At 45.8% G+C, this 25,349-nt stretch overlaps 1 protein-coding gene and 1 non-coding gene across 2 annotated transcripts; one reads left to right on the top strand and one right to left on the bottom strand.

Moving 5' to 3' along the window:
• Nucleotides 1–273: 273 nt before the first annotated feature.
• DHX33 (DEAH-box helicase 33) lies at nt 274–24,295 on the bottom strand. Its single transcript, XM_059907980.1, has 12 exons — nt 23,916–24,295; nt 21,104–21,264; nt 20,210–20,437; nt 19,896–20,066; nt 15,893–16,078; nt 15,043–15,154; nt 13,747–13,906; nt 13,499–13,587; nt 10,270–10,397; nt 9,679–9,882; nt 7,903–7,989; nt 274–2,786 (listed from the first exon to the last, which is right to left on the bottom strand). Exons 1-12 carry the CDS (start codon nt 24,199–24,201, stop codon nt 2,478–2,480), a joined length of 2,121 nt encoding a protein of 706 aa, XP_059763963.1. The 5' UTR covers nt 24,202–24,295; the 3' UTR covers nt 274–2,477.
• On the top strand, nt 3,975–4,081 carry LOC132356303 (U6 spliceosomal RNA). Its single transcript, XR_009499820.1, has one exon. It is a non-coding gene; the product is annotated as a U6 spliceosomal RNA (small nuclear RNA).
• Nucleotides 24,296–25,349: the final 1,054 nt, after the last annotated feature.

Genomic DNA, 25,349 nt, shown 5'->3' with positions numbered 1-25,349 from the left:
TCCTAAAGGCAAGAGCCCTGGTTAATTCCTGCAACCCTCCAACCTTACACCCAGGTTCTGATGGGACATTATTTTTCTGGGGGTAAGAAGCCACAGCTTACATTAAATTTAGGTTAAGAACTAATGTTCCTACCTTATCAGGACACATAAGATATATAAGGTAGCAAGAAAGTAAGTCTTCCCAAATCAAGTGGCAAAGATAAGACATACTTAATATAATTTAAGCAGCATTCTGTGAATAAGGGAAAGGAGACCCAAGAAAGAAGACACACACATGTACAAGATTCACTTTTAATGGATTTGATAGTCAGGTGCAAATTTGAGCATTATATACAAGAGACAGTGCTTCTTTAGAGCTCTCTCTCTTTGAACAAGAACAGACTCTCAAAATACAACATAAACCTGAACCAACTAGATTTTTTTTTGCTGCCAGTTATAATATTCTGATCAAATAAAATATAATAAAATTCTTGCTTCCCCATAGGTGCAGTGTTTCCTTCTACGCACAAGGAATGGTATCTTAGATGCCTGGCCACAGTTCTAAGCATTTCTTGACAGCTGGATTAAATGGATTTATGCATCACAGTACATAATCAGTCTTATCCACAGAGCAAAAACTTGTCTCCATTCTGGCATCTCTTTACCAAAGGTTTTTACCAAGAACTGGGTGTTGGCAGTTCTTAGATCTATGCTGCTCTGGAGGTTTCACACTCCATGATTACTAGAAGCAGAAGACAAACATCTGAGGCATGTGATCTGCTTGGAGTGCATCTATTTACATGAAGCTGCTCAAGGGAGCTAGTGATTCACCTAGATATGGATTTCACAGGCTGGAAAAAAGGTGGCACACCACTGGAGATTGTAGGATTGAAAAGAGTAGCTCAAGGTTAGACTGCAACATCATTGTGAAACATTTAACTTTCTTAAGAAAGTTTGAAGTGTACTTATCTATGCCCTGCAGCTCAATGTAAACAACCATGTATTTCTTTGTAGTAATATGGAGAGTCAGACCGGCTTTTCCAATCTGATTTAATCCCTGAGCAGCTATGTTAAAAGTTAACTTTTTAAAAAGCCCAATAAAAAACTACTGTATGAAAACTCTACCAGAATGTTAGTGATAAATATATTTTTGTACAGAAACACAGAAGCTATTTACTCCTTATTCCTGCTCAGAAAAAAATATACATTTCCTGAAATGGTTCAGGTAATTGAGCTGGACATAAATGATTAAAAGCTAAATTTTACTTGCCCCAGAGAATACCTCTATATAATTTGCTGAGGAACATAACAAATTACCCCACTCCCAATTTTCTACCAGCATGATGAACGTTTTATTAAAAATACAATATTTTCTTTTACCAATACCTTTTGAACATTTTATTAAAAATACAATATTTTCTTTTACCAATACCTTTTGAACCGTAAACATCCTAGGCCTCTATTAAATAAAGGAATAACCAAAATACTGCACGTGTGTGTTTTGACCAATTAAGCACAATAAAAGGGCTAAATCTTGGCGTCTTCTAGGGCATAGCATTCTCTGGGGAAAGATTATTTGCTTTTGATAATTAAATAGCTAAGAAGGACTTTTGGTGGCTTTTCCCTCCTCAAAATATGAAAACAGGAAGAGACTGTGGAGACCCTCTAATCCCCTCTGACAAATGTGGAAAATGAGGGCTAGAGAGGGGTGAGTGGCAAAGCCAGGCTGTCCCCAGGTCCCTAAGAAGGAAAAATGATCATAGGAAATAAATAAAAGAACATAAACACTAGATGAGGTGATGGGTGAGCCAAAGCTGCCTGTGTCCTCACCTCCGCCCACCCGCAGGGCCAGAGGAGAAATGCCTTAAGCTCAGCTCAGAGACACTCCTTAGGCTCAAGTGTTTATAGTCCCAAAGCACCTCCCTCCTGAAACAGAAGTTAATCTCTTCTGTTTTCTGTTATAAAACTTCATGCAGATAGAAGTTAAAATAGATCCAAGGTCAACAGCTCTGTGACCTCTGGTGGTCCCCTTTCCAGGCGATCCCCCTCAGTCTCGAGAACTCAGGGGGTTTTGTTGCACCTGATTCACATCATGTAGAAAAGCAGTAACACCAACCGAGCTCCACGGCTCACGATCCACGGCGTGGTTATCGTGGGCAGGCACAGCTCTGGGTACTTTCCTTTCATTTGCTCTAAACCTCATGACCCCAACCCTGTAAGTATTATTATTATCACCCCCCCACTTGGCAGATAGGGAAACCGAGGCTCAGAAGTTAACTAAGTCACCCAAAGTCGCCCAGCAAGAACTGAAAGCATCATTTTGAAGTCTCTAAGGTCGCTACATGTCTGTGTGGTTCAGTCAGAGGAGTTTAGACAAAGATGCTTTCAAGCTCCCAGAGACCGGGCATGATCCGCCTGTTACGACCGCGGCCTCTCTGGGTGCCAGCGTGAGAGTCCGCGGCGAGGCCGGCTGCGGCCCAGCTCCCGCCCCGGGCGGCTCAGTTCCTGGAGGCCCTGAGCTTCCTCCTGAAGAAGTCGGGGGCAGCCTCGTACAGCCACTCGGCGTCCACGACGCACAGGTCGCGCATGTAGCACTTGTTGGTGAAGAGCAGCTCCGTGTACACGACGCAGGCCGGCTTGCAGTGGAAGAGGACGGACGAGGGGTGGATGGCCACCGGCTGGTGGGTGTCCGTGGTGGCATAGGAGCCGTCGGGCTGCAGCTCGGCGGTGCTCACGAAGAGGCTGTGCGCCAGGCAGCGGCGGACGCTCTCTGTGTCCCCTCGCGACGACACGATCGGCATGGACATCTGGTTCGGGAGGAAGCGAGACACGGAGAAGACCCCAGACGTGAGTGCTGTGCCGCCACCCGTGGCGGACGGAGCCACGCGCCCCCCGCGCAGTCCAGGGTGCAGGGCCCGCGGTGGAGGCTGGCACCCGGGCGGCTGCCTGCCACGCCTGAGATCAGGGCTGGTGGAGGAGCACCGTGTCTACTGTCAACAGAAAATGAGGGGCTCACGAAGCCAAGGGATGGTCTGGCAGGAAAGCTGTTCGAGTACAAGAAGGGTTGGAAAAATGTGTATAATGCAGAACACAACACGCTACTATGAGAAGAAGTCACTGTAGTGCTAACAATGGGCCGCTGGCATCAGGCACAGGCCTGGGTAAGGGTGACAACTGTCCCCTAGGGACGTGCGGGTGGTCCGTGCCACGGGCTGTCTCAAAAGACGCCTTACACACGAAGACAGTCACCACAGAGCTGCTCACGGCAGCAAAAAGTAGACACTCTCTCAGTGCTCAACACAGGAGAACGCGAACACAAGCAACCCCACCTCTGAGGTGAAATGTGGCGCGTCATAAAGCCATTGAATATATAAACATTATGTCCTCTAAGAGGGAATATAAGCTGATAGGAAACTTTTCGGTTGACGATTTGGCCATGTCTATCAAAATCTAAATTCCCCATCTAGAAGTTCATTCTATGTGTACCAGAGCACAGACATTTATGTAGGAGGATGATCATTATAGCACAACCTAAATGACCACCATTAGGGGCTCGGCTAAATAAACTGTAGTGAACACAGTGAACTGTTACGAAGTCACTAAAAAAGAATGAGATGCACATATGCAGGCACTGCAACACAGCCTAGACACGAAGTATTCAAGAAGTACTCCAAGTGGAAAAAAGCAAATTGCAAAACAAAATGTTATACATTTTGTGTTAAAAAGAAAACTTCATCATGGTGTATGATCTTTTTCACGTGTTGTTGGATTCTGTCTGTAAGTATTTTGTTCAGGATTTTTGCATCTATGTTCCTCAGTGATATTGGTTTATGATTTTCCTTTTTTGTGATATCTTTTTCTGGTTTTGGTATCAGGGTGATGGTGGCTTCGTAGAATGAATTTGGGAGTGTTTCTCCCTCTGCAATTTTTTGGAAGAGTTTGAGAAGGACTGGTGTTATCTCTTCTCTAAATGTTTGATAGAATTCTCCTGTGAAGTGCTCGCTTCGGCAGCACATATACTAAAATTGGAACGATACAGAGAAGATTAGCATGGCCCCTGCGCAAGGATGACACGCAAATTCGTGAAGCGTTCCATATTTTTTTTAAAAAAAAAAAAAAAAGAATTCTCCTGTGAAGCCATCTGGTCCTGAACTTATGTTTGTTGGAAGATTTTTAATTACAGTTTCAATTGGCATATAGTAATCCTTTGCATTTCTGTGGTGTCAGTTGTGATTTCTCCTTTTTCATTTCTAATTTTATTGATTTGTGTCCTCTCCCTTTTTTTCTTGATGAGTCTGGCTAAGGGTTTATCAATTTTGTTTATCTACTCAAAGAACCAGCTTTTAGTTTTATTGATCTTTGCTATTGTTTTCTTCATTTTTATTTCATTTATTTCTGCTCTGATTGTTATGATTTCTTTCCTTCTACTGACTTTGGGTTTTCTTTGTTCTCCTTTCTCTAGTTGTTTTAAGTGTAGGGTTAGATTGTTTATTTGAGATTTTTCTTGTTTCTTGAGGTGAGATTGAATTGCTATAAACTTCCCTCTTAGAAGTGCTTTTGCTTCATCCCATAGGATTCTTCAATATATGCAAATCAATCAATGTGATACACCACATTAACAAATTAAGGAATAAAAACCGTATGATCATCTCAATAGACGCAGAAAAAGCTTTTGACAAAATTCAACACCCATTTATGATAAAAACTCTCCAGAAAATGGGCATAGAGGGAACCTACCTCAACATATTAAAGGCCATATATGACAAACCCACAGCAAGCATCATACCCAATGGTGAAAAACTGTAAGCATTTCCACTAAGATCAGTAACAAGACAAGAATGTCCACTCTCGCCACTCTTATTCAACATAGTTTTGGAAGCCCTAGCCGCTGCAATCAGAGAAGAAAAAGAAATAAAAGGAATACAAATTGGAAAAGAAGAAGTAAAACTGTCACTGTTTGCAGATGACATGATACTATACATAGAAAATCCTAAAGATGCTACCAGAAAACTACTAGAACTAATCAATGAATTTGGTAAGGTTGCAAGATGCAAAATTAATGCACAGAAATCTCTGGCATTCCTATACACTAACAACAAAAAATCAGAGAGAGAAATTAAGGAAACAATCCCATTTACCACTGCAACAAAAAGAATAAAATACCCAGGAATAAACCTGCCTAAGGAGGGGAAAGACTTGTACTCAGAAAACTATAAAACACTGATGAAAGAAATCAAGGATGACATAAACAGATGGAGAAATATACCATGTTCTTGGATTGGAAGAACCAATATTGTGAAAATGACTATACTACCCAAAGCAATCTACAGATTCAATGCAATACCTATTGAACTACCAATGGCATTCTTCACAGAATTAGAACAAAAAATTTTACACTTCGTATGGAAATACAAAAGACCCTGAATAGCCAAAGCAATCTTGAGAAAGAAAAATGGAGCTGGAGGAATCAGGCTCCCTGACTTCAAACTATACCACAAAGCTACAGTAATCAAGACAGTATGGTACTGGCACAAAAACAGAAATATAGATCGATGGAACAGGACAGAAAGCCCAGAGATAAACTCACGCACATATGGTCACCTAATTTAAGACAAAGGAGGCAAGAACGTAAAATGGAGAAAAGATAGCCTCTTCAATAAGTGGTGCTGGGAAAACTGGACAGCTACGTGTAAAAGAATGAAATTAGAACACTACCTAACACCATACACAAAAATAAACTCCAAGTGGAAAAGACCTAAATGTAATATCAGACACTATAAAACTCTTAGAGGAAAAGATAGGAAAAACACTCTTTGATATAAACCACAGCAAGATCTTTTTTGACCCACCTCCTACAGTAACAGAAATAAAAACAAAAATAAACAAATGGGACCTAATTAAACTTAAAAGCTTTTGCACAGCAAAGGAAACAATAAACAAGACAAAAAGACAACCCTCAGAATGGGAGAAAATATTTGCAAATGAAACAACAAAGGATTAATCTCCAAAATATACAAACAGCTCATGGAGCTCAATATCAAAAAACCAAACAATCCAATTAAAAAATGGGCAGAAGGACTTCCCTGGTGGCTCAGTGGTTAAAAATCCGCCTGCCAATGCAGGAGATATGGGTTCGAGCCCTGGTCCGGGAAGATCCCACATGCTGTGGAGCAACTAAGCCTGTGCGCCACAACTACTGAGCCTGCGCTTTAGAGCCCACGAGCCACAACTACTGAGCCCACACGCCTAAAGCCTGTGCTCTGCAACAAAGACAAGCCACCGCAATGAGAAGCCTGCGCACCACAACGAAGAGTAGCCCCCGCTCACAGTAACTAGAGAAAGCCGGCACGCAGCAACAAAGACCCAAGGCAGCCAAAAATAAATAAATAGATAAATTAAAAAAAAAAAAAGGGCAGAAGACCTAAATGGACATTTCACCAAGGAAGACATACAGATGGCCAAGAGGCACATGAAAAGCTGCTCAGCATCACTAATTATTAGAGAAATGCAAATCAAAACTACAATGAGGTATCACCTCACACCGGTGAGAATGGCCATTATCAAAAAATCTAGAAACAATAAATGCCGGAAAGGGTGTGCTGAAAAGGGAACCCTCCTGCACTGTTGGTGGGAATGTAAATTGATGCAACCACTATGGAAAACAGTATGGAGTCGCCTTAAAAGACTAAAAATAGAACTACCATATGACCCAGCAATCCCACTACTGGGCTTATACCCTGAGAAAACCATAATTCAAAAAGAGTCATGTATCACGATGTTCACTGCAGCACTATTTACAATAGCCAGGACATGGAACCAACCTAAATGTCCATCGACAGATGAATGGATAAGAAGATGTGGCACATATATACAATGGAATATTAGCCATAAGAGAAATGAAATTGAGTTATTTGTAGTGCGATGGATGGACCTAGAGTCTGTCATACAGAGTGAAGTAAGTCAGAAAGACAAAAACAAATACCATGTGCTAACATATATATATGGACTCTAAAAAAAATGGTACTGATGAACCTAGTTGCAGGGCAGGAATAAAGATGTAGACATAGAGAATGGACTTGAGGACACGGGGTGGGAGGGGGAAGCTGGGGCGAGTTAGAGTAGCATCGACATATATACACTACCAGATGTAAAATACATAGCTAGTGGGAAGCAGCAGAATAGCACAGGGAGATCAGCTCGGTGCTTTGCAGTGACCTAGAGGGGTGGGATACAGAGGATGGGAGGAAGGCTCAAGAGGGAGGGGATATGGGGACATATGTATGCATATGGCTGATCCACTTTCGTGTACAACAGAAACTAACACAGTATTGTGAAGCAATTATACGCAAATAAAAATCTATTAAAATAAAGAAAAAAAAAAGAAAATTTTATATATGTATCCATGTATATGTGTATACACACACATATACAAAAACATACATACACAGGAAAAAATTCTAGAAGGATCTACACCAGACTATTATTTATCTTTGGAGGGGCAGGATTAAGGAGACTTTTACACTTTCTGCATTATATATCACTATTTTCTGCACTGTATCAATTTGTAACAATTATGCATGGCTTTCGTAATCTGAAAAAAAATAACAAAGATATTTCCACTAAAAAAACAAACCTTAGGAAGAATTCTAATAACATTGGAAAACACTTTTAAAGTTTATAAAAGCTGAATATAAATTATATATACAATGTAACTAATGATGTAAAAAATTCATTTAAAAACAGGGCTATGAAGAAACTGGTGAGAGGTGGAGCTGTGGGTAATTTTTACTTTCTTCCTTATTTAAAAATTTTCCTACAATGAGAGGGTGTTTTTGCAATCACTTGCAATAAGCAATCTGAAATTTTTCACCTAGAAAAAAGTTGACAGCTTAGCCCCCCAGAGAACACCAGGAAGAAGAATACCTTGAAGCAGATATCCCTCAGCTGTGATCTGACTTCAGCTACCAGCATCATATTCTTGCTGTTGACAAAATTCTCTTTGCACCAATCCTGAATAGGAGAAAAAAGAGATATCACAGTCCTCTCATTTCTATAAAGAAAAAAACATAGCACAATTTTTATTTTTAATTAAAAAAAAATTTTGGGCCTCACCACATGGCATGCGGGATCTTAGTTCCCCAACCAGGAATCAAACCCGTGCCCCCTGCAGTGGAAGCACAGAGCCCTAACCACTGGACCGCCAGGGAAGTCCCAGCATAATTTTTAGAACACTGTTCTAATTCAGACGGAAAACTTCAGTTGCCAAAAATAAATACAGGAAAATATCTTTATAGCAAAAAGCATGAACCGTAAAGGAAAACAGTAAAAATTTAAACTAAAGTAAAACCAAAAATTTCCGTAGGTCAAGTCACGATGAAAAAAGCTAATGACTGAGATATCTGCATCACTACACCCAGTAAAGAATGATTACCTCCAGAATATATTAAAAAATAAATAAATAAACAAACAAACAAACAAATAAATAAACTCCTACAAATCAGTGAGAAAATGACCAATACTCCAGTAGAAAAACGACAAAGGATATGGAGGGACCACTCACAGAAGATTAACTACAAATGACAATAAACTTAAGCAAAGGTTCTCGGTCTCTTGAGGAATCAGGGCAGTGCAGTTTCAAATAACTGAGATACTACTTCACATCCCTCAACGTGGCAAAAATGAAAAGTCATTTCAACTAAGAGCTGGAGAGGCTGGTGGAAACGGAAGCTCCTCTACACTACTCCGGGGAGGGTAAAGAGGTGCCGACAGCTCTGTGGACGCACAGGCCAGCTGGGAAAGCTTGATGCAGCTGCCCAAGACCGGCAGGCCCACTCCTGGGTGTCGACCCCAGAGCAACTCTCCCCCTGGTGCACAAGAGACCTGGACGGGATGGGCACTGCAGCTGAGGAGACGGAAACAAGTTGCAAAAAGGTAGCGTGAAGAAGCATTTATAGCATACAACGCCTGCGGATACAAAGTAAAAGCACATTGTTGCCCACCAGGACCCAGACAGACTTGACAGGGGTTACAGAAGGGAGGAAGGACTGCAAAAGGGGCAGCTCAGGGCTCTTGTTATGTCCACAGCATTTTATTTCCGTAAAAATAAATTGAGGCAAATACAGCAAAATGTTTACAACTACTAAAACTGGGTGGTGGTTATTTTTTTTGTTTTTGTTTTTTGCATTGAAGCACAGATAAAGCATGCGTGCTATAGCACAATTACTGATTTTTCTTTTTTTTTTTTTTTGGTGGGCCGCGCCACCCGGCTTGCGGGATCTCAGTTCCCTGACCAAGGATTGAACCTGGGCCATGGCAGTGAGAGCCCGGAATCCTAACCACTAGGCCACCAGGGAACTCCCTACAATGACTGATTTTATTCTATTTTATTTTATTGATCAGTGGAAGAAAATACTGCCATTTTCCATCTTGGTCCAGGGAACTGAAATACAAGCAAAATCTGCTATGAAGAAAGTTAGGGGCAGGTGGGGAAACAAATCATTTTGTAGCTAAGAAACTGGGTCAACAAATACTTCACGAACTTGCCAGCGTTAGGTATGAGTCAAACATAAGCAGAGGGAAAGACGGGAATCGTGCCTCCCCTGGTAACCTCCCTGTGTGCAGACATTTCTGAAATGACATCTGCCATTCACGGGCCCAAGAGGGGGCATCGTTTGAGAAGGGGAACAAGACAAGGCCTACCTTGTTTCTGCCTGTGTTCTTGAAGGCTCGGTAGATGTTAAGCAGGGTGATGTGATCGCCCTCGCTGGATATGAACTTCTTCCGCACAGCCTGAACTTCATCCCGCCGGGAGGGGGGGTTGTAGAGAACGCTGTCCACTGACAGCAGGGAGATGATGGTCAGTATCTCCTCCGTGCAGTGGAATTTGGGGGACAGGAGGATGGTCTGCAAATCACAGTTAAAAACTGTGTAAGCCTAGTTTTCTCCTGGCTTCTGAATAAAGTATTTCCATATATTGCTTTTGCAGTTTCCCTTGTAAGGCGTTAAGGGGCAGGTGTTTCTAAAACCATGACTACGTATGTTATATTATTTCACTTTCTGTAAAACAGAGGGCTGCCTTCCCCGCATGATTCCATGTGGGTAGGGGGTCATGACTTAATATGGCTTGAATCCCACACTGAGCATAAGTCAGAGTTAGGCACAAAGTAGGCGTTAATAATTATTTACGAGAAAAAGTGAAGATTAATCTAGAAGCACTGGGTTGAGGAGTCTCCTCTGGGATGGCTGACCCGTAACACACAGAAAGGGGACTGAGGAGAGGATATCATTTACTTTGGCAAATTTGGGTTCTAACGGGAAAGCCGCCATCTTTCTTCCTATTGGAGTCAGGGTGAGCTGGCCGTCCTTGTTTTCAAGGGCACCCAACAGCTCCAGCTGGGCGATGGCTGCCTGAATGTGATCTAAAGAAAGACATAAAAAGGAGTCGAACATTCAGAACAGGACGAAGCTGCAGCTAGTTCATCACTTCAGGGCACTTCTGAGAAGCCTACGTCAAACCACGGCCACTCTGTCCCCATGAGGTCCTTTTCAAAGCTGTTAAGGACAACATTGTCTTCAGCTCAGTTCTCTTTAAATAGTGGCCCACAATTTGGCAATATGTGTGTAAATCTGAAACCCAGCAAAGTTACACTGATGAATTTCACCCCCAGATATACTCGGACATCGTACAGGGACCTGCATCTCCAGACGCACACACACAACAATGGAGATACCAGGTGCCTCAGAGGCCCCTGGTGAGAAGGACACTATTTACTACCTTATTCTTTTTAAATTTGAACCATGAAAATGCATTGCCTATTAAAGAATAAAGATGCATTTCTAAGAATGTAATAAATATATACACAGAAGGGAAATGATCTGTAAAATACATTAAGTGAAAAAAGCAATGTGCCACGCACCTATGGTCAACTAATCTATGACAAAGGAGGCAAGGATATACAATGGAGAAAAGACAGTCTCTTCAATAAGTGGTGCTGGGAAAACTGGACAGCTACATGTAAAAGAATGAAATTAGAACACTCCCTAACACCATACACAAAGATAAACTCCAAGTGGATTAAAGACCTAAATGTAAGACCAGACACTATAAAACTCTTAGAGGAAAACATAGGAAGAACACTCTTTTACATAAATCACAGCAAGACCTTTTTTGACCCACCTCCTAGAGTAATGGAAATAAAAACAAAAATAAACAAATGGGACGTAATGACACTTAAAAGCTTTTGCACAGCAAAGGAAACTATAAACAAGACGAAAAGACAACCCTCAGAATAGGAGCAACTATTTGCAAATGAAACAACGGACAAAGGATTAAGCTCCAAAATATATAAACAGCTCATGTAGCTCAATACTAAAGAAAAAACAACCTAATAAAAAAATGGGCAGAAGAACTAAATAGACATTTCTCCAAAGCAGACATACAGATGGCCAAGAGGCACATGAAAAGCTGCTCAACATCACTAATTATTAGAGAAATGCAAATCAAAAACTACAACAAGGTATCACCTCACACCAGTTAGAATGGGCATCATCAGAAAATCTACAAACAACAAATGCTGGAGAGGGTGTGGAAAGAAGGGAACCCTCTTGCATTGTTGGTGGGAATGTAAATTGATACAGCCACAATGGAGAACAGTATGGAGTTTCTTTAAAAAACTAAAAATAGAACTACCATACGACCCAGGAACCCCACTACTGGGCATATACCCTGAGAAAACCATAATTCAAAAAGACACATGCACCCCAATGTTCATTGCAGCACTATTTACAATAGCCAGGACATGGAAGCAACCTAAATGCCCATCGCCAGACGAATGGATAAAGAAGATGTGGTACATATATACAATGGAATATTACTCAGCCATAAAAAGGAATGAAATTGGGTCATTTGCAGAGACGTGGATGGACCTAGAGACTGTCATACAGAGTGAGGTAAGTCAGAAAGAGAAAAACAAATATCGTGTATTAACGCGTATATGTGGAATCTAGAAAAATGGTACAGATGAACCAGTTTGCAGGGCAGAAATAGAGACACAGATGTAGAGAACAAACGTATGGACACCAAGGGGGTTAAGTGGCAGGGAGTAGTGGTGGTGGGAGAAAAAAAAAAAAAAAAGCAATGTGCCAATGTCTATCGGTAGGAAAAGGATAAATGCATTTTGGTTTATTCATAGGCTAGAACAGTATTTAGTAATGAAAATGCATCAGACATAAACCTTATAAAACATGATGAACGAGAAGGGAAGGTCACTGGGAAATCGAGGCATAAACATGCCAACCGAAACAATGCACGTGCATGGAATAAAATATTCAAGAAAAGCGAGGGATTAACGGACAAAACCTGGGGGGTGGTGAACTTGAGGTGGGGAGTGCGGCAGCCTCCGGAGGCTTTGCAGCCCTGGTAACGGACGCACAGGTGTGGCTTTGATATTTCTACCTGACAGGAGTGTGCCTCGTTTGTATGCAGAGATTTAGCAAGTGAAAGAAAAAAAAGTGTAGAACAGTGCACAATGTGTGTTGCTATTTGTGTTTTAAAAAGAGACTATATGGAATTCCCTGGCGGTCCAGTGGTTAGGACTCCATGCTCTCACTGCGGAGGGCCGGGGTTCGATCCCTGGTCAGGGAAATAAGATTCCGCAAGCCGTGCAGCCAAAAAAAAAAAAAAGCAAAGTTGATCCCAGTCTTGAAGGCTGGTGCCTTTGCTCTTGGCCTGTTTCTGGAAGAAGTGCTGGAAAGCTGAGTGAAAGGCCCATAAGTGCTGTTGCACCTGGGGCCGGAGACGCCAGATCACAATCCTTTCAGCAGGCACCCCGGTCTGGGAGGAGGTTGGAATATACGTGTCTAAGGACTGATGAAATAAAATTCGTATGATAAATAAATAAATAAAAGACTACATGTACTTGCAAAGATTTTCTCTAGAAGACACTGGGAAATGGTCACAGTGGTTGCTGTAGAGGACGGAAACTAAGATCACGGAGGGGCCCTGTATACCCATCAACTGTTTACTTTTTTAACCAGTTGCGCTTCTTCACTTAAAAAAAAGGAGAGAGAGGAAAAAAAAAGAAAATGGTATGTGTTGAAGAGATGCCAAGTACTAAGCTACCATCATTAAAACTACCAATTATTTTTTCTTCCACCATGGAGAGATTATCAGTGAAGGGCAGGGACCCATCAAATTCCAGTCAAAAGCAAAGAAACTTAATCTTTTCAGTGCTTTTGCTGGCAAAAGTACGATTTCGCTAGGTTTGCAGTATCCTGTGGACCCCCTCGACCACCTTCACTGGTTCCTGTGGTCTCGGAACCTGCCCGTGATGCCTACGTGAAGCCGCCGATCCTGCTCCGCGATGGTGCTGACAGCACCGCATCTCTCCTTTCATGATCCTGAGTTTCTTCTCTGAGAGTTAAGGCTGTTATCCACCAAATTATACTAAACAAAAGGAGACCGCTGGCAGACCTGGTTCTTCCTGTCCATTCTGTACACCTTCCCGAAGACCCCGCTCACCTGGAGACGGTTTGGACATGAAGTCAAAGGTGAGCACGTCTGGGACTTTCATTGCGAGAAGCTGCAGCGTCACACTCGTCAGGTTACACCTGCAAGCGTGGGAGACGCAGGTGGTTCATGCAGGTGGCTCCTGGCCCCCCTGCCGGCGAGGCAAGAGCCGCCCACCAAGGAGAGTCAGTCAGAGGATACGGGCCACAGGGACAGGAGCCTCGGGACAAAGGGCAGGTGTGGGAGCCCCTTGGGCCTACCTTTGGATCTCTGGCACCGTCATCTTCTCAAACTTCTCAAACTCATCCTCCGTGTAGAGCCGGTAACAGACACCACTGTCCTCTCTGCCAGCCCGTCCGGTGCGTTGCCAGGCCTGGGTCTTTGACACCCGCTGCACAGCTAACACCTCCAGGCCACTGTCTGGTGGGAGAATGGCCCGTGTTAGAGCTTTGCTCATCACATGAACGAACTCTACAACGTGGACAATCAGAAGCATTGCTCGGAACACCAGGGATCCTTTCTGTGACACACGAGTCCAGAAAAACTCAAGCCTATGTCAGAAAGCACAAAACCAGACTGGTCTGTGGTGAAACAAGGCCTTTGCTGTGAACACTGTGTGATATCTGTGACTAAAACATCAGAAGGACCTCGTGCTTGGGGCAGGGACCCAGGAGGGTGGATTTCAGAGGCCTTGGCTTCGATCACAGGTGACAACAACCCCGTTTGCCTAGGACTGAGGGGGTCTCCCAGGACTTGGGACTTTCGGTGCTAAAACTGAGACAGTTTCCAGCAAACCAGGATGGTTGGTCCCGCATCAAACGATGACCCAAAAATGAAATGACTCCAGTCCCCTGTGTGTTGCATCCTCCCTCCTGCTCTATTATAAAAGAGAGACAATGTAATGCTGTTACGCCTAGGAGTGAATGAGACCGAGTTTCTTATAAAGGTGTATTTTGTGCCAGGCACTGGAGAACCAAGCCCTTTCACAGACGTGGTCCCCAGAGACACACATGAATGACAGTACCCTTGAAGGCTTAGCAGTGCATTTCAATTAAATGTTCGGGAGCCATAATTTCAGCTGCCTCAAATCCTCTGTGGAGTAAAGCAAGGTAGAAAACAGACCTGAATAAAAATGACTTCAAGCAAGCTGCCCACCGCACACACTCAGGAAACAGCTAGTGCCTCGCCCCAGCCTGGGGGGTCTGCTTCCTTCCTGGGATACTGGAGGTCAAGCCAGCCTTGCTCAGGTGTCATTTCCGAGGAAGCCTCTGATGTGGTATCAGGCTGTCCCTGGCCTGAGAGCCATCATTCTCGCCTACCTTCCGAGGGGGTTTCATGCCCTCTGCCCAGGTCCCTGACCATCTGTTCCCAAGTTTGCCACATCTGGGCTCTTCTTTCCTGCCTCACGTGCCTTTCTGGCCCTGACTGCTGGACTGTGGTGCCTGCCACCCGAATCTCAGGTAGTTACGGACATGAGACGATCATTTGGGGGAAACTGTGGGACACAGGCCGCTCACTATACAGAGAAGAGACGTTCAGGAGGTACAGATTCTCACCGGGGTTATACTTCTTTGCTTTAACCATGCCCGTGTCAACTACATATTTTATTCCTGTAATGGTTATGGAGGTTTCAGCGATGTTGGTTGAAATGATCACTTTGCGACAGCCCTAAAAGGAGGAAGAAAACCAAAGAGCCACATGACACACATATGATTCGTAAGTTTTAACACACATGCCTCACCGTGAATTGTCACAACTCACTCGTGATCAAGAGGAGATGACTTTGTTATTATGACAGTCATTAATATTGATGGCTGGTCACTACATTGGGCGGGGCGGGGTGGGGCGAGGTGTGGGGAATGTTTCAGTCTTCGAAGTTTATTTTGAGGCGATGAGACGTGGTGGGAGAGGCACAAGATTCAGAAGCAGGTAGACGTGGGCTGGGGTCCTGGCCCTGGCAGCTTCCTCCTGTGCCCCTTGGGCAACTGTCACTTCACCCCTCGGGGCCTCGGAACTGGGATGGTGACCCACCTTGCGGTTCTCGAGAGGATGAGAGACAGTATGTGTCAAGTGCTGGCACAGTGCCTGGCACAGCACGGACACCCAATAAACGTATTGTGGACACATGCTCTGTTTACGGTGGGCTTTGGAAGAGTCACTGAGCCTCTGGCTTCTGCCTTTGCCTCTCCCTCACCCCCGGACAGCTGTCTCCCTGTTCTGACCGTGGCAGAGCCGTGTCTGCAGCCCCGCACTACCCTCCTGCGTCTTTCCAGTTCATGTGTGTGGTCCCTGCACATCCCGTCCCACACACCTTATCTGGAGCCTGCTGACAGGAGCACAGGCCCCACTGGTGCATCCGTCTGGGTACCCAGGGATGGGGCTGGGCAGGAGAAGGGGTGCACTCACCTTCGGGGCCCCCTGGAAGACGCGCAGCTGCTGGGCGTAGGGCAGGGAGGCGTAGAGCGGAAGGGCCAGCATGGAGGGGCAGCCGTCTGGGAGGTGTTTGGCAATGTCCCGGCAGGTCTTGCTCATGGCTTCGATCTCCTCCTGCCCGGTGAGGAACACGAGGATGTCCTGAGAGCAGGGGGCTTCCTACAGAAAAGGCAGAGTGGGGTTACCAGGCCTTGACAGAAGCGCAGGTTGCACAGAACAATGGTCACTGATGAACTTTCCCGGTTATTCTTCTTAACTCTGGAGACATAAGTGAGCCTAAACATCGGTGTCTCCCCTGGGAGAAAACCCACACCGAGAATGCACAGCTGCAACTTACTCGAGTTAGCCAGCTATGTTTAAAAACGAATTAAGGAGGTTTTGAAGAAAGATCGCCAGATTGCTTTTGCAACAAGAACAATGCCATGAAAAGCACAATCAGGCAAGCAAATAAAATCTGCATGAAGCTGCCTTCCTTTCATAATCATCTTGAAAGATGAAGCTGACAAAAGAGATGATGTGGGGAAATGCTGATCCCCGGAAATGGCCGGAAGCACTCACGCTGGAACAGGAGCCCTAATCGAGTGAGGCCGTCAAACGCGCTTTCATAAACCCCCAAAGCACGCTGAACTTGGACGAGGGACTGAGACGCCAGGCTTCACTGGATCCTTCACCTCGCAAAGGGAAGAACATGTAAGTGTTAACTGCATACCCATTGATCCAATCTTTCTCTGACGTCTGTTCAGATACATTAATTTGTAGAGTACTTGTCTGGCAAAATGATTGAAAAATGTTTAACAATTATCTATATGTTGTGCATGTGTATGTGTCTATATATATATATATATATATATATATATATATATATATATATATATATGTCTATGTATGAATATATATCTATGTATTTATATGTGTGCATGTAGTTTTTTAGCCCGGTATTAATAGGACAAATGTTCAGAGGTGCACACACACAGAAAGGATAAAATCTTTTTTTTTCTTTTTTTTGGTCGCGTGGTTTGTAGGATATTAGTTCCCCGACCAGGGATTGAACCCGGGCCCCGGTAGTAAAAAGCACCGAGTCCTAACCACTGGACTGCCAGGGAATTCCCAGGATAAAATTTACAACAGTCAAAGCTTCATCAAGGGGAGGACTCATCAAAGCCACCATGTAACCTGAGGGCACTGCAGGCACTATTCACGAAAAATCCTCGTCTCAAGTTTGCTTTTAGCAGCTAAACAAGGCAGACTGACCTTCTCCAAATACTATCAAAATGACGGTGAAGGTATAAGCCCAGGAAGACAGGGTTTCAACCCATTTTTGAAAGATGAAGAGACGGGGTGGGAAGTGAGTGACTTGGCCGGGCAGAGGGAGTCCCGACGGGGGAGCGTGCAGACGGGGTGGTGGGCAAGCGGTGCGCCCACTTCCCTGGAGAAGCCACAAAGGCTCGGGCTCAGAGCAAGCCTAGGGGGCTTGTGCCGGCACGAGGACCCAAGTGTCAGCTGGAAGTCTGAGTACAGTGTGGTTGAACCCCCAAGTCCCCTCCTCCACCCGATGCGGCCAGGAGGCTGGGCAGACACGGGGTGCTGTCGTGGGATTCAACACAGGAGGATGGCAGGGGGAAGAGCCAAGAGGACAGCTGTGCGGAGGCCTAGGAGAGCAACCTGTTTGGAGCAGAAAAGCAGCATAAATAAAGGACCTGGGAAAGAGTGGATTGTGTTTGAACACATAAAAAATATTCATGATTGGCATGTGATAGATGTTAGAACCCTTGGGGAAAAATTGGCCGTACGTACATAGAAAACTTGTACGACTGTGTGGAACAAGGAACAAGGCACTGCGATGGTGCACAATGTAGGGTCGTAATATTGTAAAGACTGATACTTGATTTAAAAAGACATGCTGGGGCTTCCCTGGTGGCACAGTGGTTAAGAATCCGCCTGTCAATGCAGGGGACACAGGTTCGAGCCCTGGTCCGGGAAGATCCCACATGCCGCGGAGCAACTAAGCCTGTGTGCCACAACTACTGAAGCCCACGTGCCTAGAGCCCGTGCTCCGCAACAAGAGAAGCCACCACAATGAGAAGCCCGCGCACCGCAACGAAGAGTAGCCCCCACTCGCGCAACTAGAGAAAGCCCACGCGCAGCAACAAAGACCCAAAGCAGCCAAAAATAAATACACAAATAAATAAATTAAAAAAAAAAAAAAGACATCCTGATATATCATTTTGAGAGGATGTTTCAGAAACAGGAAAGTAACATCCAAGGGAAACAGTTAAGAAATTGAAGGCGTACCTTCAAGAGCAGGATCTGGGCTGGGAAAGTGAAAGCAGCTCCTGTTTTTTTATGAGCTTTTTAGAACTAAGTACTTGACTTTTTTTTTTAATTAATTAATTAATTAATTAATTAATTTATGGCTGTGTTGGGTCTTCGTTTCTGTGCGAGGGCTTTCTCTAGTTGTGGCAAGCGGGGGCCACTCTTCATCACGGTGCGCGGGCCTCTCACTATCGCGGCCTCTCTTGTTGCGGAGCACAGGCTCCAGACGCGCAGGCTCAGTAATTGTGGCTCACGGGCCCAGTTGCTCCGCAGCATATGGGATCTTCCCAGACCAGGGCTCGAACCCGTGTCCCCTGCATTGGCAGGTGGATTCTCAACCACTGTGCCACCAGGGAAGCCCTATTTGACTTTTTTTTTTTTAATTTATTTATTTATTATTTATGGCTGTGTTGGGTCTTTGTTTCTGTGCGAGGGCTTTCTCTAGTTGCGGCAAGTGGGGGCCACTCTTCATCGCGGTGCGCGGGCCTCTCATTATCGCGGCCTCTCTCATTGCGGAGCACAGGCTCCAGACGCGCAGGCTCAGCAATTGTGGCTCACGGGCCCAGCTGCTCCGCGGCATATGGGATCTTCCCAGACCAGGGCTCGAACCCGTGTCCCCTGCATTGGCAGGCAGATTCTCAACCACTGCGCCACCAGGGAAGCCCCCTACTTGACTTTTTAAACTTTAAACTATACACCCATCACTGAGCTTAAAATAAAAATTAGCTTTCAAAAGTTGGCTTCTAGATTTTTTCAGAAAGTTAATGGAAAGGTAAAAACAGTCAATTTTATACAAATTAAACCAAAAAATGAGATTTAATCACTCGAAATTTTAAGTAAATGTTTAATAAAATGAAAAAAAATTTGAAATGTTTCTCTGTACAGTTTTTTTTTTTTTAAAAGAAAACTCTAGGGCTTCCCTGGTGGCGCAGTGGTTGAGAATCTGCCTGCCAATGCAGGGGACACAGGTTCGAGCCCTGGTCTGGGAAGATCCCACATGCCGCGGAGCAACTAAGCCCGTGAGCCACAACTACTGAGCCTGCGCGTCTGGAGCCTGTGCTCCGCAACAAGAGAGGCCGCGATAGTGAGAGGCCCGCGCACCGCGATGAAGAGTGGCCCCCACTCGCCGCAACTAGAGAAAGCCCTCGCACAGAAACGAAGACCCAACACAGCCAAAATAAATAAATTAATTAATTAATTAAAAAAAAAAGAAAACTCTAAATTGCAACCCATTATTGGTTAATACACCAACTGTTTTTTTTTTTTTCAATGAGACAGAAAATACCAGAGGACATCACATGTAGTAAAAGGAGACAGTGTCTCCTAAGACTCATTTTAGTTCTACACATTGTGTCCTGGGTTGCAATATAAAATGTGTTTCTTACTGGGGGTTCCAATCAAAATATGCTCGCGAGTCACTGCTTTAACATATGGACGTTTTCTGGCTCAGCTGAGAAAAGATGCTGGTCAGGGTTGAGTTATTTTTTTTACATAAAAAAAAAGACACTGAGAAAAAGGATAAAGACGTGGACATGGCAAACGAACTCCATATTCAACTTCAGGACACAGCTCACAAAATGGTTTCGTTCGGCAGCTTTTCCTTTCAAGACTGAATGCTCGAGGTCAAACAGGCCTTCCCAGGAATCTGCACCCCAGTGCCTACCTGGTGGATCTGGAAGACGGAGACCAGGGCCGCATGCAGGTAATCGTGCTGGGGCTGCTTGGTGTAGAAAATCTGGATCGGGTGCTGCCGGCCCTCCAAGTAGAGGACGGGGGCTCCGCTGAAATACTGGGAGAACAGGTCCACGTCCATCGTGGCCGACATCACAATCACCTGCGTGCGAGACAGGGGCAGAGGATGGGGACAAGCTCGGACCAGCCTTTTTGTGCCCCCGCTGAGCCCTGAAGGCCGCCGAGGAGGCCCGCGCCCCCCATGCCCACTGCCCTGGGTCCCTCAGCAGCACAGGCTGCACCTACTTTGAGAGGCAGCTTCCCCAGCTCCTTTCGCCTCTTCTGTGCAGCTTTCACCACCCCAAAGAGCACATCCGTGTGGATAGTCCGTTCATGGGCTTCATCCAAAATGACGCAGCTGTACTTCCGAAGCAGGGAGTCTGAAATGGCCTCGCGCAGAAGCATGCCGTCCGTCAGGAACTTGATCTTGGTGTCCTCCGAGGTGACATCGTCGAAGCGCACCGTGTAGCCAACCTGTGTGGAGACACCACTCATTCACTCAGCAAACGTGTGTTCAGCACCCAGTGTCTCTGGCACGGTGCCAGGCGCTGGTGCTATCGCAGCGAACAGGACCAACTCCGACCCTGCCCTGCTCCCAGGGCAATGGACGCACGCCTTCAACTACAATGATGATAAACGCTACAAAGAATTTAAAACTAGCCTCCTCCTCCCAGCTACTTCATAGTTTCAAGTGAAGCTATGTACACATATGAAAAGATGTCCAAGATATTTTTAAGTCAAATGGGTAGACACACACACAAACATGAATAAATCTGACTTATATACAGTTCTGGGACTCATTCTCAATACCCACCTATATACTAGAAAAATGCTTACAAATTTGTAGAAAGATATGTAGATAAAAGACTTAGCAGACGTTACTGAAGCCTTAAAAGCGCTCAGGAAAAAAACAGCTAATTTATCCAAGTTGCCAACAGATTTTGAAAGCAAAGCAAGTGGGACTGACAGACCCTCTGATCTCTTAGGAACTGGTAATGAACTCTGAGAGAGGCCGAAACAATTGTGGCAAGAAAGAAGCTTGAGATGTATAAGTAGTCTTGTTCAGAAAAAAAAAAGTCAGGGGGCCGGGAGTAGGGGTTAGGGGACCAAGAACTGTCAGTAGAGAAGGAAGTTAGGTACCAGCTTCCCGAGTTCGGTTCTCTTCTCGTCTGAGACTCTGGTAGCCAGAGAGATAGCAGCCACTCGACGAGGCTGGGTCACGGCAATGACGGCCTGGCGGCCAATCCCCCCTTCATACAGGTACTGAGGGATCTGCGTCGTCTTCCCAGAGCCGGTTTCCCCTAGGAAAGAAAAAAGTCTCATTTAAATGCAAACTGACGCGCCCCAGAGCCCACGAGCCACAACTACTGAAGCCCACGCGCCCACAGCCCGTGCTCCACAACAAGAGAAGCCACCACAATGAGAAGCCCGCACACCTCAAAGAAGACCCAGTGCAGCCTAAAAAGAAAAAATGGTCCACATCAAAATTTTTTAAAAAATGGTCTAGGGGCTTCCCTGGTGGCGCAGTGGTTGAGACTCTGCCTGCCAATGCAGGTGACATGGGTTCGAGCCCTGGTCTGGGAAGATCCCACATGCCAAAAAAAAAAAAAAGAAAAAAAAAAAAAAAAAGGTCTACATCAAAATTAGAAAAAAATGCAAACTGAAACACACTTCACCAAACAGATCAAAGTCAGAACGAAAAGATAAGAAACTACTCTAAGCTGATAAAGCCACAGGAAAATGTGTACCCACACGTACTGCTAGCAGAGTGTTAACTGGGATTGTTTCTTGGAGGGCCACATTATACTAGGAAAATCTTTAAAATGTTTGTACCCTCTGACCCACAATTCCACTTGCAGGAATCGATTCTAAGGAAATAAAGATGTGTATAAAGATACAGCTTCAAAAGACTTTTAGTCAACTTTGCTCATGACAGCCAAAAATTAGAAACAATGTTAAGCGGTCAGCAACAGTAACGGGTATAGTAACAACATAGGATGGAATACAAACGTTATATAAAAATGTCCTACTTTTCAAAGGGATAAATGAGATGCAAATGCACTGCCACGAAGGGACATTTGCTCCTACACTGCAGCCACAGCTAACTCCTCCCCATTCCCCAGCCAGCCGCCTCCCTTCAAACCCTCTGCCTTTGCCCACACTATTATGAAATATCTGCTCCCACGCTGCCTGCATGACAAACTGTACAAGATGAGTTAGACCTCAAACTCTCTCCCCAGGGGCTGCGCCGCCTCCTCTGTGTTCCTTAGAGCCTTGTTCATCTCGTCCATCACTGATCACCCTACACTGTGTGAATGCATTTAAACGTTTCTGTCCCCCTCCAATATCAGAGGCCCCCTGGGGGGCAGAGATGGCCTGTCCGTCTCTTCCACGTACTTGAGCATCTGCATACAGTAAGCACCCAACCTTATTTTCTACCCTCCTGTGTTCCCTTCCCAGTGCCCAGTCAGAACAAAGAACTGTAAACCTGTGCATCCCTCCCCCTACGGCTACCAGCACCCTTCCCTGACCTCACAGAGTCCTACAGTCCCAGGGTTCTTCCATTTTCTCCCCTCTGACTGCTCATCCTTCCTGACCTGGACACAAATCACGGACGAAGAATTTGATTATTCTACACTCCTCCTGCTGAGTTCATCAGGCAAAACCCAAACCTGGATCAATGTCTCCCTGTCCATCTTTTTTGCTCCTACACCAAGAAACTGAGCGTTGCTATAGTAAAATAACCCAACTGTGCGACAATGACCTGAGTGTGCCGTGGGGCTAAATGCACCTGGGCACCAGCACCACCGCTGATCCTTGTTCTTGTTTCTGCAGCCCTTCTTTTGTCCCCATCCTCCCCAAGGACCCTGTAACTCCCATCCTCATCAGAGCTCCCGTGCCTACTTCATAGGAAAGTGAAGTCCTCAAAGGTGATCTCCCGCCACTTCCCCCTGCAAGCTTTTCTGCAGTCACCCCCATTCTTACCTCCTTTCTCCAGCCCCCCAGCCTCTTGGATATCCATCCTCCTCTTGGATAGCCAGGCCAGCTCTGCATCTAGCCCTTGTTGCCAAGGGCCCCCCTTCCCCATGCCCTCTGTCTCTGGTCTATTAGTGCCCGCTTTGCATCTTCAGCCTCCTTCTCTACTGAGTTCTTCCCCTGAACCTATGAATATCTGCAAGTTCCTCTACGTCCCCCTCCTTTTTGTCAAAGCAGAAGTTTGCTCCCACTGCCTTCATGCCCTTACCTCCTACCTACTCCTCAGCCCAGTGACAAATCAGCTCCCAGAGCTCTGCCGAAACAGCGCTCAACTCGATCCCCAATTGATACCTCGCATCCAATCCAGTGGGCACTTTTTGGGTCCCTATTTTCTGGACCTCATTGTTGCATCTGTTCATTCCCTTCCTCTTACAACTCTGTTCCTTAGATTATCAGCTCTCCTGGATCTCCTTCACCTCTTTGGAGGCTCATCCTCTCGGTCCTTCAGGAGCTCCTCTTACTTAAACGTTGGGGATCAAAGCCCCTTGCAATTGGTCCCCGGCCCTCAACTCTGCCTCTTAATTCGTGCACCAGAAACTGCTACTTCCGTCAGACCGGACCGTCTCTCGTCTCCACTGTCTCTTATGTTGCAGCCTCTCTCCTCTGCGTCCAACGCCTCCCTCCCCGACTGGCTCAGATCCACTCTTCTAAGCTCCCAAAGATCCCGCTGCGTCCCTCTACCCTTCCGCACAGAAGGCGAGTCTTTGCCGAAGGCGCGGGTCACTCGCACCGGCTGTGAGCACCTCCAGAACGGGCTTGTCTGACTCCTCCGAGGCCCCTCTCCTGGCCCCGAACAGAAAAGGGAGTCAGGTTTGTTGTAGAAACGAGTGAAAGACGAGGAGAAACACCTAAGAAAAGCTGTTCTCGCGGAGCCCGAACGGGGAGAGAGGAAGGACGCGCCGGCGCGGCCACTCACCGAGGAGGACGGCGCTGTCCAGGTTTCGGAGCTGGGCCAACAGCTGCCCCCGCGCCTGGAAGATGGGCAGACTCCGGCGCTGCAGCTCCACGGCCTCAGGGTAGGGGCTGGCCGAGGGCTGGGCCAGGGGCGGCTGCTGCCTCCGGCCTCCTCCGCCGCCGCCGCCGCCGCCCGCGGCCAGCAGCATCACCACTCGCCGCCCGGGAGGGCAGGACCCGGCGCGCCTCGGAGGCCCGGCGCCCGGCCGGAATCTCTTGGCCGGCGGGAAGCCCGCCTCCTCGGGCATGTCGGGAGGGCAACACGACTGGAGGCGCGAAGGCCTCCTGCCGCTCCCGGGAGCCGACAGCTAGCGCGCGCCGCCCCTTCCCGCCACGTGCTGGTGGCTCCCAGCGACGCCGCTGACCTCACTGCCACCCGCAGCCTTTAGGAAGGGGACTCCAACTCCCAGCATGCACTGGCAGCGTGAGCAGGCTTTCATTTCCTGAGGGCGGGGAGAGCAGGGTCCGAGGTACAACCCGAAAAAGGTCCGGAGCGACAACAGTGAAGGACTGGGTGTACGGTTCCGTGGGTCCTTAACTTTGGATAACAACCGTGGTTTTCTTGTCCTGCTAACACTATTTCTTTACGGTAAACACGCGTTTCCCTTTCTCTGCCACAATAATAGTCGCTCTTCAAGGAAAGTATTTAATTTTGTAAAATTAATGAGGTGCACACAAACATTTGCATTATTTAATCCTCCAAATAACTGATGTTGTATAGTAGATACTGATATCATCCCCAATTTACAGATGAAGAAACTGAGCCTCTGAGATGAGTCATTCAGATGTCACAAAATCTGAATGTAGAGAAGGATACTGGTGATCATCTTGTGTCACAGAAAAAGAAAGATATATCATATATTCTATGACAATCATACATTCTCCTCAGAAAGTTGCTATCCCAAAGGACGTGGTCTGCTCCTGTAATACAAGCAGGGAAAGAGGGAGTCTGATGGAACTAAAATTGTCTTTTATCCTTCCTTTCCCAAAATATTCGTGCCAGACTCTCAAGTTCTTTACGGGGCTCCCAGCCCCATCATACACACGCCAATCAATGCAAAGATTCAGAACTCCAGCAGGAAAGTAGGATATGATTAGTTCCTCCTTCCCCTCCTAAATTCAAAGCTCTTAGAGGATTTGCTAATTCGCCACAGAAAGACCAGCAAGCAGCTGTTTGCTCTGCATACAGGAAAAGTGATTTCCAGAGAATTCATCATAAGCTTCAACCCATGTGAAGGACATCAGGCATCTTCTGAAGTTCATTTCCATGAGACTTGCCCTATTTATGAACCTATTAAAAATCCTCTTTCCCCTTTCCTCCAGGTCAGAGGTAATTTTCCTCCAGTTGCTGGTAGTATAGAGACCAGGGTTTACTGAAAATGTGCATGTTGAACTA

This window comes from Balaenoptera ricei, chromosome 20, assembly GCF_028023285.1.
Source record: "Balaenoptera ricei isolate mBalRic1 chromosome 20, mBalRic1.hap2, whole genome shotgun sequence".
In the NCBI taxonomy this organism is placed as follows: domain Eukaryota; kingdom Metazoa; phylum Chordata; class Mammalia; order Artiodactyla; family Balaenopteridae; genus Balaenoptera; species Balaenoptera ricei.
This window is presented reverse-complemented; position numbering and strand designations above follow the sequence as displayed.

What these genes read in the sequence shown, in the direction of transcription:
- DHX33 (XM_059907980.1), bottom strand. Translation starts at nt 24,201, where the DNA reads ATGCCCGAGGAGGCGGGCTTCCCGCCGGCCAAGAGATTCCGGCCGGGC. An exon ending in TGGGGAAGCTGCCTCTCAAA is followed by an intron (nt 20,067 to 20,209) that starts GTAGGTGCAGCC and finishes TCTCGCACGCAG; the next exon opens with GTGATTGTGATGTCGGCCAC. An exon ending in ACGGTGCCAGAGATCCAAAG is followed by an intron (nt 13,588 to 13,746) that starts GTAGGCCCAAGG and finishes CCACGCTTGCAG; the next exon opens with GTGTAACCTGACGAGTGTGA.